Raw genomic sequence first — 15,454 nt, 5'->3', positions numbered from 1 at the left:
TCTCCAGTTTGCTGGTGGAAATCTTCCATCTTTGATCAATACCAGTTCTCCAACTTCTAAATCCTTCTTAGGTGTATTCCATTTTGGACGCAATTGCAAACAAGAAAGGTATTCGCTTTGCCATTTAATCCAAAAATCTCGTAGCATGCGTTGGGTCAACTGCCATCTCGATAAGCTGGATATGTTACTCTGCTCATTACTGCGATCTGGTAAGCAAATCAAGGGTTCGCCGACCAGAAAATGTCCTGGTGTCAAATAATCTAAATCATCGCCTAATGGAGCCAATGGACGTGAGTTAAGGCACGCTTCAACTTGCGAAAGGACCGTATAAAATTCTTCGAACGTCAGGGTTGCGTCTTGCATTATTCTTTTCAGATGATACTTCGTCGATTTTACACCGGCCTCCCATAGTCCTCCAAAGTTTGGTGCTCCAGGGGGAATATATCTCCAGCGAGTTCCTCTGTCGTCTAAACTTTTTAGCAAGTCTTCTGGGATTTCGTTGCGACCTTGTTGCCACATCTTCAATAATTCTTTTTCAGCTGCAACGAATGTTGTACCATGATCACTCCAGAGTTCTTTGCAATGACCACGTCTAGACACAAATCTTTTTTAGGCAGCGATAAACGCTTCTGTGGTCATATCGCTGACTAGTTCCAAATGTATGGCTTTGGTAGACATACACACGAATAAAGCAATATATGCCTTGTATGTCTTAGCTCCTCGACCTTTACTCATTCTGCATGTGATGGGACCGGCAAAGTCAACACCGCTGATAAGGAAAGGGCGTGAAGGTTTTACTCGAACTTCCGGTAAGTTGCCCATCAACTGTGTATTCGTCTTCGCATTGTATCTTGCACACGTTATACACTTCTTGTAAAATTGCTTTATTGAAGAACCTCCTTTAATAATCCAGTATTTGCTTCTCAAATATGGTGTCATGAGATGCGGCCCTCCATGAAGAGTGTTTTTGTGAGCATCATCCAACAAAACAGGTAACAATACGTTGTTTTTAGTTATAATAATGGGATGCTTCTGATCCATACTCAACTCTGCGTGCTTCAGACTTCCTCCTAATCTGATAATACCTTTATCATCCAGATAAGGTGTGAATTGCAGTAGACGACTGCTTTTCTTAATAGCTTTTCCACTTTTCAGGTGATCAATCTCCTCAGGAAATTCTATCTCTTGGGACATCTTTAAACACAAGGTAAGTGCTTCATCTTTTTCTTCACAGGTTATATGTTTACTAACATTCTTTTCTTTTTTCAGGATCTTCAGCCATCTTCTACAATATGAAATAACGTCCAGAAGTTTTTGCAGTGACGAGTATTTCTTCAGTAAGGTAAGCTTTTCAGAGTCTGTTTCTATGGTTGTTGTCTTACATTTCACTAACAAGCGTTTCTCTAACTCTGTTTCAGGTATGGAGTCGACGGGTATGGTGAAGTCAGGTTCTCGTAAGAATTCCGGACCATTGAACCATAACTGATTTTGTTTCAGCTTGCTGGGTGACAGACCTCTGGAAGCTGGATCTGCTGGGTTATCCTTGGTATTGACATATAACCAGTGTGTGTCTAAATTGCTCCTTATGTCAATCACTCGATTTTTGACATAGGGTGTCCATCTGTTTGGATCTCCTTTTATCCAGGCTAAAACCACTTTGGAGTCTACCCACGCGTAGGTTTGTTGCAACTTGATATTTAGAACTCTCATCACGTGTTTCATGAGTTTACTAAGCAACGATGCTCCACATAGTTCAAGGCGTGGCAAAGACAATGTTTTAACAACTGGTGCAACTTTTGTTTTTGCTGTAATTAGAGCCACTTGACATTGTGATCCATCTTTGGGTATAACTCGAAGGTACACGACTGCTGCATATCCTGTCTGGCATGCGTCAGAAAATCCATGTAACTCGATCGCTGAATTTTTACTAGAACCAGTCCAACGATTAATCTGTATCGCTGATAACGCAGGTAAGTCTTCTTGGTACTGGATCCATTCTTCTTTTAGATCTGTGGGTAGTTCCTCATCCCAATCTAGCTTTTCCAGCCATAGCTTCTGCATGAACATCTTTGCTTTCATGATTGCTGGTGCTAACCAACCCAACGGATCGAAAAGTGAAGCGATCTGTCCGAGTACATTTCTCTTTGTGACAGGTTTCTCAGTATTGATTTCTTTTTGTGTAACCTTGAGTTTGTCTTCATCAATATTCCAAATTATTCCGAGTGTCTTTATTTGGCTCTTTCTATTCATGTCTACTGTATTTGACCTCTCTCTCTTTTCAGGTTGTATGGCCGACATAAATTCTCTGCTGTTAGAAGCCCACTTTTGTAACTCAAATCCACTTTTGCTCATTACTTTGTTCAGCTCTTCGTGTGCTTCTAATGCTGACTTCACATCATCGAATCCTGTAAGTACATCGTCCATGTAAAAGTCTCTGTCTATAATTTCAGATGCTATAGGGAATGCGTCTTTCTCTTCTTTGGCCAGCTGTTTTAGTGTTCTTATTGCCAAATATGGTGCTGATGCTGTGCCAAATGTTACGGTTAGCATTCTGAAATCTTGAATCTCATCTTTTGGATCAAATCTGTACAGAATTCTCTGATAGTCAGTGTCTGCTTCTCGAACTTTGATCTGTCGATACATCTTTACGATGTCTGCCACAAAACATATCATGTTTTGTCTCCATCTCATGATAACGTCTCTTAGCTCTTCTAGCAGAGTCGGTCCAACCAGTAGTTCATCATTGAGAGATACTCCATTAGATCCTTTACAGGATGCGTCAAAAACTACTCTAACTTTCGTGGTCTCCCGATCCTCGCGAACCACAGCATGATGCGGAAGGTAGACTGTTTTCTCATCTTTCTCAGGCTTGCCTACCGGTTCCATGTGTTTCAACGTAAGGTACTCTTTAATCACGTTATCGTACTCAGTTTTCAATTTGCTGTTGTGTGCTAACTTCCTCTCTAGACATTCAAGTCTTTTGACAGCAATTGAACGGGAATTTTCGGGAACAATCGGTGTATCTCGTACGAATGGTAGTCCAACAATGAATCTTCCACCCTCATCTCTCGCTAGTGTTTTCTCATAAATCTCTTCAGCTCTCTTCTCTTGAGGCGTCAGAGTGTCTTTGCTCTCATTATCTAGCGTCTCCGATTCCCAAAATCTTTGCAGCATGTTGTCTAGACTCACACTCAAATGCATGCTAACAATTTTTCCATTCTTCCCGTGCTCTTCGGCGGGTGCTCCGCCCGAAATTATCCATCCGAATAACGTCTGTTGCGCTATCGGTGATCCTGGTTTGCCCTTGATGACTCCACTCATTAAAATGTCTGTATAGACATGCACACCAAGTAACAAATCTATCTCTCCAGGATTGTAGTATGTGGGATCAGCTAACTCCAAACCATGTAGTTGAGACCATTGTTCTTTATCGATCTTCGTAACAGGCATTATGTCAGTAACTTCCTTCGTCACGTAGGCGGTGCAGTTCAGCTTGTAGCTCTCATTAATTCTCGACACAATTTGTATCTCCGCCGCGTGCTTGATTGGAGTCGACATCTTCGCAACACCTGTCACTTGACCCTCCACCCTTGTTCGTTTGAGTTGTAGTTTGTTGACTGTCTCCTCTGATATAAATGACTCTTCCGAACATGGATCTATGAGTGCTCGAACTACTTGTGCTCCTCTGTTTGTCATAATATTCACTAGTGCTGTAGCTAAAAGAGTAACCCGTCTCTGAGAGGCACAGTGAGATACTATGTTGATTGTTGGTGTAGCTTGCTCTTTGTTTTCTTTCTCTGGTTTTTCTTCGAGTGATACAGTGTTAGGTTTAGTAACGTGCAATAGTGTGTGATGCTTCCTCTTACAACGCAGGCATGAAGTATTACGCTTGCAAAATCTCACGCTATGTCCAGGCCGTAGACAGTTGAAGCTAAGACTCCTAGTTTGAACCTCCTTGGATCGTTGCTCGGGATCCAATTTAGCAAACTCCTTGCAGTTGTAGATGAAATGATCTTCGTTACAGAAACCGCATTGTTGGTTGGAGTCTGTGTTACTGCTAGGCGTAGCAGTTGCATGGAACGTCTTGGCTCTAACTTGAGGCTTCTCTTTTGGGTGCGCAGTTTGAACCATCTCCAAAACTCTAAATCTTCCCTCCAAAAATTTGCTGAATTGTTCCAATGTCGGCAAGTCTTCCACAGATAATGTCTTCAGATCCTCTTCCCAGTGCTTGTGTGACTCTGTATCTAACTTGTGTACCAATAGATGTATTATGATTGGATCCCAGTTATCGATACTAATGTCATTGTTCTTCAAGCTGTTCAGACATTCTGTAGAAATATCCAGCAATTCTTTGACACCTTTGGCAGATTCAACGCTCAGTTTCTTTTGACCCAATAATCTATTCAAGATTGAGTTAACCATAATCCTCTTGTTATTGTATCTGTTGTGTAAGGTATTCCATGTAGTCATATGCCTTATGGGAATATAGTTCAGAGCCGGAAACCGCTACCAACTTTTAGTATGTTGTTGGGCATGGCATTGGGTCTCCAAAACTGCCGGGAGACGGCGGCGCCGGCCATCTACTTCAGCGGAATGACGTCATCAAAATGACTCCCGCTTCGTTGCGAATATTGCATACTGCACCTAAATTATGCATAGCACATACACGTGTGGGGTATTAAATGAAAGCCAATTAAATATACTATATTTTGTTTATACAAAGTGTATCAAAATATGCAACAGTTTAAGAGAAATTTACAAAATAATAAAAATCACGTAAAAAAATATTCGATTATTTGGGTTTTACAACCAAACCAAAAGTCGGACGATAAAGCAATGTACTACAACATTAAAGATGACTTCTCAAGCCATACACTGATATCAATAAAATCAAAATTGGACCAAATATGTGGAAATTATGCATCAAAATGTAGATATTCGCCCATACAAAGGCATAAAAGTTAAAAAAATCAAAATTGGTCATCTTCAGGATAATCCGCATAAGCTTCTAGTATGTTATTGCCAATATGACCTGGAGTCTAAAACTGCCGGGAGACCATCGCTGTTGTTCCTCAGTTACAAATAATGACGTCATATAAATAATCACTGCCGAATTTCGTAAAATGTAAATTATAGCTATACCACGAGTCTCACATACACGTGAGTTACATGTAACGAAAGTTTATTAAATGTATTATGATTCACCTAAACATTGTTTGTAAAAAAAATGTACGGTTTCAGAGCTAGAAACAACGAAATACCACTTTTTATGGAAAAAGTAGATATGTATCAATTTTATAGCTAAACTAAAACCGTCAAAAAAATTTTGCGTATAACATTTGAAAAACTTGTTATTCAACTATATATCACAATTTAAATTTTACATTTCCGACAAAAACTGTGGAAGTTGTGGAAAAAAAACTAAAGTGCCCCAACAATTCTATTTCTCATATTATGCAAAGAATAGTTCTATTTATCGAGTATTAAATGAATGAACATTACATAAAATACATGAAAACGTCATTTTCGAATGGAACCATAATTAAAAAAAAAATTACTTCATAACTAAGCAAAATACTGTTTCTTTAAGTACCTAATCTCCTCCTTTCAAAGTCGGTTAAAATGTGGCTTTTGTGACCTGGGCTACAAAGACAAATAAATGACACCTCACTTATCAAAATCAGTTCAGTTGTTTCATGTAAAAAATACATAATTACATACGTAGATAGCAGTTCCTGCTGAGGTTCGGTAAATATTAATATGAAATAGACTCTTATTGTCATGGCCTAACGCTACATTATTAGAGAAATGTAAAGTTACATGTTACAATAGTATCAGTTCACTTAATGCGATACATAATTATATATTTAAGCCTCGATTAGCCTTGTACATACATACATCACTGGCTCAGTGACCCAAAGCAAAGAGGAACTTGGCCTCTGGCACAAAAGAGCGTCACTCTGCCCTATTCTGCGCCACTTCGCGCCAGTTGAGTATTCTTATAAAAGTGGAATCTTGAGTGGTGCAAGGGTTTCAAGGCTGAGCTTAGAAGGCTGGCAGAATTTTCCCTCTGATCCTCCGAAATACAGGTCACCCCTCTGATCATTCGAAGCCTCCATAAGGCATCTTGCTAACTCATCGAGGCGACGCCCGCTAGGCCTGCTAACATCTACGGCCTGAGAGTTTCAACGTTAGATGCCAAGCCACGCCAGGCCATAATAGTAAAGGTCTAATTATTGAATTTTTATTTTTTGTCCGACTACGGCAGAATTTGCTATCTATGCGTGCATGTGTAGGTACCGTTTGTATGAAACTACTGAACTGATTTTGATAAATGAGGTGTCAATTTATTTGTCTTTGTAGCCGAGGTCACAAAAGCTACATTTTAACCGACTTTGAAAGGAGGAGATTAGGTACTTAAAGAAACAGTATTTTGCTTACTTATGAAGTAAATTATTATTTTTTTAATTATGGTTCCATTCGAAAATGACGTTTTCATGTATTTTATGTAATGTGCATTCATTAATAACTCGATAAATAGAACTATTCTTTGCATAATAGGAGCGCATTAAGGTAGAATTGTTGGGGCGCTTTAGTTTTTTTTCCACAACTTCCACAGTTTTTGTCGGAAATGTAAAATTTAAATTGTGATATATAGTTGAATAACAAGTTTTTCAAATGTTATACGCAAAATTTTTTTGACGGTTTTAGTTTAGCTATAAAATTGATACATATCTACTTTTTCCATAAAAAGTGGTATTTCGTTGTTTCTAGCTCTGAAACCGTACATTTTTTTTACAAACAATGTTTAGGTGAATCATAATACATTTAATAAACTTTCGTTACATGTAACTCACGTGTATGTGAGACTCGTGGTATAGCTATAATTTACATTTTACGAAATTCGGCAGTGATTATTTATATGACGTCATTATTTGTAACTGAGGAACAACAGCGATGGTCTCCCGGCAGTTTTAGACTCCAGGTCATATTGGCAATAACATACTAGAAGCTTATGCGGATTATCCTGAAAATGACCAATTTTGATTTTTTTAACTTTTATGCATTTGTATGGGCGAATATCTACATTTTGATGCATAATTTCCACATATTTGGTCCAATTTTGATTTTATTGATATCAGTGTATGGCTTGAGAAGTCATCTTTAATGTTGTAGTACATTTCTTTATCGTCCGACTTTTGGTTTGGTTGTAAAACCCAAATAATTGAATATTTTTTTACGTAATTTTTATTATTTTGTAAATTTCTCTTAAACTGTTGCATATTTTGATACACTTTGTATAAATAAAATATAGTTTATTTAATTGGCTTTCATTTAATACCCCACACGTGTATGTGCTATGCATAATTTGTGTGCAGTATGCAATATTCGCAACGAAGCGGGAGTCATTTTGACGACGTCATTCCGCTGAAGTAGATGGCCGGCGCCGCCGTCTCCCGGCAGTTTTGGAGACCCAATGCCATGCCTAACAACATACTAAAAGTTGGTAGCGGTTTCCGGCTCTGAACTATAATGCTACTTCATAATTTTTCTCGGTAATTTGAATGTGCTTTAACAGTTGTTCAGCTTCGCCACTAAGACTACTCTTCAAATAGTGCAATTTCTGCACTGGGCTCAATGAACTCTGATTATGAATGAGAGATGTGTAGAGATCCTTGAAAGTCCCCCAATCATTGTAATTTCCATTGAACTGTGGTATATTAATCTTAGGTAGCTTCACTTCCTGGCTCTGTGGTCTGATGGATTGCTTCTCCGTTCCTGATGTATGACTCGTTTGCTCTCCTTCTAATTTCGCAAGTATCTCCGCTTTGGTGTCTATATACAACTCTTCTCCATTGTCGTATATCTCTTGCGTAAAATATTCGTGACTATTTCGTTGTTCTGTTGTCGCTATCTTCACTATCTCTCGGTGAGTGTTTTGAAAAACTTCCCAAAGTTTGTCTAAATTCTCCACTCTGACTTGCAAGTATGACTTGGTTAGTCTCGCCTTGGGACACTTCTTGAAGTTTGTAGCCGTTTTCTGAAGAAGATGTAAGTTATCCGCTTGTACTACGAATAAGGCTTCCATTTTGACTAAGTTCCAAACTTCTAAGACAAGGTTAGTGAAAAATATTCAAAGTCTTTTAATCACAGAATTTTTCTATGTCCTAAATTCTATGAAAATTTTCTAAGTCTCGGATACTCGAAAATTAGACTATGTCCAAAACACTACGAAATATTCTAAGTCCCAAATATTGCGGAAAATTTTACAAGTCCAAAGCACACTTCGCGAAATTCTAAGTTTAAATAAACGAAACGATCTTACTCAATTATAGTCCTTAGTGCAATCCGATAGAGTCCACTTTGCACTGCACTATCACTCGCGTCACAGCCTGATCCGGCTCGAAGGACCAAATGTTCGCACCTGGCTGTTGTAAATCCGCACTTATACACTGCACTTTAAGGTTCACTTTCCTATCACTAAACACTGTTACTTTTACTACTACTACTTCACTGTATCACTGTCACTTTACTTTTGGTTACTGACTTGACCATGGAAACTGTTTGACTCCATTGTTTTTGGAAAACATACCGTTAGCTAGTTTGCATTTTAAAAAGAGACATCTAGCGATCAATTCAGTAATTAATTTATAGTATGTACATTTATGCGGCAATTTTAAATCTCAACATCTAGATTATCTTATTACCTATACATTTATGTAAAAAACAAGTCAAAAAAGTTTGTATTGTAGCTCTGGTTTTGATTTATTGTTAAAAAAAGGCGTAACTTTGGAATTTTTTTCTATCGAGCAAAGTTTATCTAATCATGTTTTTGAGATCCAAAACGTATCTGCCAGATCCTTAAGTATAAGATATATTTTTTTCACAATTTTAAAACATTGTTTCTTATATTTCTAATGGATTCAAAAAACTGGTTCGCTTAGCTCCTACGGAAAAAGCACGCCTTAAATGGGGCTCCCATACAACAAACGTGATTTTTGACCAAAGTTAAGCAACGTCGGGCGGGGTCAGTACTTGGATGGGTGACCGTTTTTTTTTGCTTTTTTTTGTTTTTTTTTTTTGCTTTTTGGTACGGAACCCTTCGTGCGCGAGTCCGACTCGCACTTGCCCGGTTTTTTGACCAAAGTTGAGCAACGTCGGGAGTGGTACTTGGATGGGTGACCGTTTTTTTTTTGCTTTTTTTTTTTGCATTATCGTACGGAACCCTTCGTGCGCGAGTCCGACTCGCACTTGCCCGGTTTTAAGAAATGGCAACGTTTAAGCTGTAATTAAGTAAACAGACAAGATTAATAAAGAATATGTATGTTGACTTGTGTATTGTTGTAAAGAGATATGTTTACAATCTGTTCAGCAGCTGTGTTATTTTATTTCTCAAAATTCACGTATCCGCATTTGTCACTCCCTTTCTTAAAGTAATAAGTAATAACACGTTTTAAACTGCACAAAGTATAAAACCAAGAATTGATAATCAAAGTTTCAAAGGATTTTAGGCCCTTTTCCTTTCCAATAAGAATCTTTATGCTAGTGAATGTAATGTGCCGTAAAGACAGAACCAATTAAGTTGAAGTGCGTAATCTTACTTAGCATAAAGTTCACGCGACGCTAATGCATACCACGTTCTCTGAGCTCATAGCCTCTTATAGAATTCTTAATCAATTCAGATAGTTCAACTACATTATAGCTATTGGAGGCAAGGGGAAACCGATGCCGAACCTAGCTCTGACTTCATAATGAAAGGTGTGTCCGAGACATAGATTTAAAATCAACTAGATGCTGCAACGCATTCTATTTCAGTGGCGCCGCATAGCGTGTGACTTTCAAACCAGTCGTAGGTTCGAACCCTAACGGCTACGCCACGACATTGCGCGACCGGTGGCGGCGGCATCGGCAACCATAGGAGCCGTGGGAGCGAAAGGTCCGATCGCTGTGTTTCGCTTCAACCTATGGTTGCCACTAGTTTGCCTAATGTCATAATAGCCGAGCCGTAAGGCAACATTTGTCACGTTCTCAATCAAAATAAGGTACCACACTGTCGCTTGCTCTGATAGGTAATTTGTATAAAGATACAAGCAAATCTCTCCTTTATGGTAAGCGACAATACTTTGTCGCTTTTGTACCATTTGATTCACATTTTTTGCAGAGTAGGTACTAACATTTGGCATTTACCCGTGCGCTCTTCCTTTTTTGTCGAAGGAAAATAGAGAGTGCACGAGATGCACTGCAAAAAACAAAATTAAATCGGAACAAAATGCCGTTGCATTACTTTTTAAAAAGCTATCCTACCTATCTTCTTATCATCACCATATCAGCCATAAAACATCCAATGCAGGGCAAAGTAGAACTCACCAACACTAAATCTTTAAATTTCTGAGCGAACCATTATTTTAAGAATTTCATTTAAGTACTTACTCTGAAAATCGTAATTCAAGATCAAAAAAAGTGAGACGAAGTTGCCACTTTTTACTAGCGGGTCTTGTATTTATGTAAAAATAAGTAATTAAAAGTACTTTTTTAAATCGTAGGAGTAAAATTACCAATAAATAAACTTACCGTGTTTATTAAAAAAAAATACTATTTTACAAACAATTTATTGCATAATTGCAGTGGCAACATTGACTTATACGATTTTCAGTTTAGAGTTCGACTTCATGATTCAAATTTCTGTGGTTAAAGCAATTACGCAGTTTATTCGCTCTATGTCTGTGGTCTAGGAATTTGACCGACACAGGACAGGCGTAGCGCAGCTAGAAGGGTCACGACGCATTGTCGTCATTGGATGTAAGTTAATTTGCATTATTAGATTATTACCATGTCCTAAAGGTCTTGCCATTTTGAGAGTAAGATATCTCCATTTGTCAGCCACCTATTATTAGCTTAGGTAATTTTAGTCAAGGAGCATTATCCGACTTTAATTGGCTGTTGCAAAATATTTCCATTTTCTAAAACTATAGTTTCTTTGAGTGTAGATAACTACTAAATACTAGAGAATATTTTTTTAAAGCGTTTAAAGCTGGTTTAAAGTACCTATACTGCAAAACGTAATTCAAGACCAAAAAAAGTAAGACGATGTTGCCACTGCAATAATTTGTATGTAAAATAGTAAATTCCTTTTGATAAATAAACACGCTAAGATAATTTATACATTAATAGTAATTTTACTCCTACTATTTAAAAAAGTACTTTTATTTACTTATTTGTACATAAATACAAGACTCGCTAGTAAAAAAGTGGCAACATTTCTTATTCTTTTTGGTCTTGAATTACGTTTTGCAGTTTAAGCAGGTATATTGTTAAGAACTGCATTTATTTAGGTATTGATTCGATTATCGCAAGAGGTGAATAGATAATCAAATAGGGGGCAGAATACAACCCTTTGACTTTTAAAGACTAGCCAATTTGAATCATAATCTGTCAAGCCATTTCCGTCAGTAAAAAAAAAAACAAATTTAAAAATTGTAGGCACAGAGGGTTATCGTGCCATAAAAAAAATTAATTTCGCGCCTATTTCAACTGACAAAGTTGTTTAACCGACTATAGATAAAAGTTTAAATCGTTACAAAGACAAAACTCTTGTTTGTTTTGTTTAGTTTAACTTGCTTGTTTTGTTTTAGGTATGCCATTGTATTGTTGGACATGCGAAAACTATCAGAGTGCCTACCGTGAAAATCAATACCTACTCGATATTTTCGTCACCAGCCACTCTTTTGCTTGAATTTCCAAAGAAGCCATTTTAGCGACAGGCCCTCAGGCGTTTATGTAGAAGTTTGTCTGTGTTTGTTTGTGTTTGTCGTTTGTTTGTTTGTGAGGATAGTAATAGTGCCCCAACTTAAGTACCCACGTCGCCATACTAGCTGTATAGGTATACAAAAGAAAAGTGGATCTTATCTTAGGTAGGTATGTACCTACTTATTTTAGAGCACCGATTGTACGCTACCTACCATGAATGCTGAGGGCCTACCGCAAAAAGCGAAATTTAAAATCTCGTCATATACCTCTCTATTTTTCTTCAAACGATAGAGGCAGACACTAAACTCCGATTTTCGCTATAGGCCCTCAGAGGGGCTACCGTGAAAACCGAAATTCGCAAATTGCGGGGATATTTCTCCTTCACTCCAATGAAGGCGTAATTAGAGTGACAGAGAAAAGTTCCCGCAGTTTGCGAACTTCGATTTTCGCGGTTATAGCTCAGACGTTTGTCTAGCATGCCACGGCGAATGCTGAGCATTCTTCGGCCGAAAGTGGGGCGAATTCAAATAACATTTCTGGGAAGCGCCGCCGCTGATGCCAAGTGCCCGATGCACCATTGCCATTGCCAAGCTCTGGTTGTCGATACGTTGACATTGTATCGCATTCATAACCTTTTGAACGTTAAACGGCCTAAAAAACATGTCACTTAGATTTATTAAACTATCATGTCCTATTAGAGTCGGACCAAGAACAGTCTGCAGCGAATTTGATAGCCCATGCAGTGCAAGTGTTTTTTATACATCATAATTTCATAGAACTTTGACGTTTAAAATAACACTTGTACTGCGTGGGCTATCAAATCCGCTGCAGACTTTTCTTGGTCGGACTCTATGTAAATTTCAAGTTTAGCTTTTTTGGTATCTTGTTTTCTACTCGTACATATACATACTTGGGCGATTATTGAGCCCGATTCACATAACTAGGCTAAAACCTCTGCGAGGTTTTCAGAAATTTTCATACGATTGTAAAAACGCTCCCTCTACTCTAGATTAATCAGATTATTAATTAGATTAATCGAGGTTTTCCCGAGGGTCTACAGTATGGGGTTCTTCAAAAAAGGAGTGTAGGTACAGGTTTTTAAAAGGTCGGCAACGCGCATGTAACACCTCTGGAGTTGCAGGCGTCCATAGGCTACGGTGACTGCTTACCATCAGGCGGGCCGTATGCTTCTTTGCCACCGATGTGGTATATAAAAAAAACAAATATGTGAATTAGCATTTCAATAACAGCTGATGGCAAGCTGATTGTCTACTCGTTGTCTCACCAAAATCTGGTGGTGTGACCAAAATCTTAGCTACACGCAATACAGTCAATGGAAGCGACTACGACAATACGTTCTTATGTCCGCTACTATTGATGCTAACTGTACCTAAACCATAATCTAGGTAACGCCTTGATGGCCTTGGTCGTTCAAGCAATTTTTTTTTATTCAGTACTTACACTTACCTTATACGGAAGCGCTGGTGGCCTAGCGGTGAGAGCGTGCGACTTGCAATCTGGAGGTCGCGGGTTCAAACCCCGGCTCGTACCAATGAGTTTTTCGGAACGTATGTACGAAATATCATTTGTAATTTACCAGTATCTTTTCGGTGAAGGAAAACATCGCGAGGAAACCGGACTAATCCCAATAAGGCCTAGTTTACCCTCTGGGTTGGAAGGTCAGATGGCAGTCGCTTTCGTAAAACTAGTGCCTACGTCAAATCATGGGATTAGCTGTTGTCAAGCGGACCCCAGGCTCTCATGAGCCGTGGCGAAATGCCGGGATAACGCGAGGAATAAGAAGACTTACACTTACCTTAAATACATCCGCGCGTTGTATACCTATAGTCCCCACTTCTTCTGCGCGCAATCGCATCGTTCCCATTCCCGCTTAAAACTTTTATGTATGGGTCTGATTGTAAGCTCTAGGTGTCGGAGTCGGAGGTAGTTTCCTACCTACATACTTGTACAACTGTTGGGCCTTACTAGCACCTACCTACAAGTAGATATAAATCAGTTTTATATATCCTGTACTTATATGAAAAAAGAAATGTAGCCAGATTAGAAAGGTCCTCGAGTAGCGCTTACCGGAAGATACAGCGAGCACTAGAAAGTAACAAGGTGACCCAGTCCGAGAAATATAATAATATACACACATAGCTAGACAGCTTTAAAAAATCCGAAAACCATTGGGTGTTCGTTATAAAGAATGGATCTTATTTCCATAGATCTGATGATGATGATGATCAGGATGATGATGATGATGATACATAGATGTACCTATTTAATAAAGAAAAACCTTCAATTTTCAATAAACCACTTAAAAATTTGAACTTGATTTGAACATGAATTTTAATTAGATTTTATCTAGGTAGTTATTAATTTCGTTTAGTTGTACCACTGTATATATATTGTATGTAAATAAATGATTTCAATTATAAATAAATATATAAAAAAATACTTATTTTAAAGTTTCCAAACTGACTTTGACATACACACAGTATTTCGCTTTCACACGGCGTATCATAGACTTATAATGTTATAATATATAAAGACGGTGTCTCAGCGAGCTGTCACTGTTGCCACTTTTGTTTAGTATACGATTAACAATGAGGCCCACGTTGCTGTAGCCATGTCGATAAAGTCATATCGATAAACTATCGTCATTTCTTGCAATTTTAATTTTACTTCAAAGGCTTAACGATACCTAAAATGACCAAAAACGCTTTTATTCTTTATTGTGGTTATCAGATCACAATTTTATAGTCACGCCCCAGCAGGGAACCAAGGGAAAGTTCAGATATTTAATTAAAATACATAAATACCTTCTAAAATAGGTGTTCCGCAATAATTGAATTATATTATTATATTATAATATATTCATTATCCATTAGCATTTCAATTATGTTTATGTTTAACGAAGATATTGAAGCTTCAATTAATCGCTATTTCGTTCCGCTGTGTAGCGTTTATCGATATATAACATGATTAAAATCGACTTTTTACATCCCTAAAAGAGCACACATATACGCTTTTACGCACACATACACAGCCTGGGCGCATCAAGAAAGGCAACACTTGATTTGAAGTCCACGTTGTCAACAGTATGGTTGTCCTTTTTTGACAAACGGCATTTTTAATAGAGCGAGGAGAGAGAAATGATACTAGTTGCTGCGCCGTGAAAGAGAACAGAAAAGGTTGGGCCCTTGGGCGGAACTTTATTGCGGAACACCTATTTTAGAAGGTATTTATGTATTTTAATTAAATATCTGAACTTTCCCTTGGTTCCCTGCTGGGGCGTGACTATAAAATTGTGATCTGATAACCACAATAATGAATAAAAGCGTTTTTGGTCATTTTAGGTATCGTTAAGCTTTTGAAGTAAAATTAAAATTGCAAGAAATGTCGATAGTTTATCGATATGACTTTATCGACATGGCTACAGCAACGTGGGCCTCATTGTTAATCGTACACTAAACAAAAGTGGCAACAGTGACAGCTCGCTGAGACACCGTCTATATATATATATATATATATATATATATATATATATATATATATGGCTGCTATTTAACTGATCACCAGATTTAATAAAATTTAATACCAAAAAAATCTACTTTACCACCCTAAAATCATAAATGAAGGTGGTTCGCTTTTCATACAAAATTCAATCAAAGCTCATTAAGTAACTACACACTATTAGTAC

General features: G+C 37.9%; 1 protein-coding gene across 1 annotated transcript; it reads right to left on the bottom strand.

The window, feature by feature from the left end:
* Window positions 1-609: 609 nt before the first annotated feature.
* LOC134671529 (uncharacterized) lies at window positions 610-4,422 on the bottom strand. The gene has a single exon (XM_063529388.1). The coding sequence runs from the start codon at window positions 4,420-4,422 to the stop codon at window positions 610-612; it is 3,813 nt and encodes a 1,270-aa protein (XP_063385458.1).
* Window positions 4,423-15,454: the final 11,032 nt, after the last annotated feature.

Source organism: Cydia fagiglandana, chromosome 15 (assembly GCF_963556715.1).
Source record: "Cydia fagiglandana chromosome 15, ilCydFagi1.1, whole genome shotgun sequence".
NCBI lineage: Eukaryota > Metazoa > Arthropoda > Insecta > Lepidoptera > Tortricidae > Cydia > Cydia fagiglandana.
The sequence above is the reverse complement of the archived record's forward strand: the minus strand, read 5'-3'. Positions and strand labels throughout refer to the sequence as shown.

Coding starts and splice junctions, on each gene's coding strand:
- LOC134671529 (XM_063529388.1), bottom strand. CDS start 4,422: ATGGTTAACTCAATCTTGAATAGATTATTGGGTCAAAAGAAACTGAGC.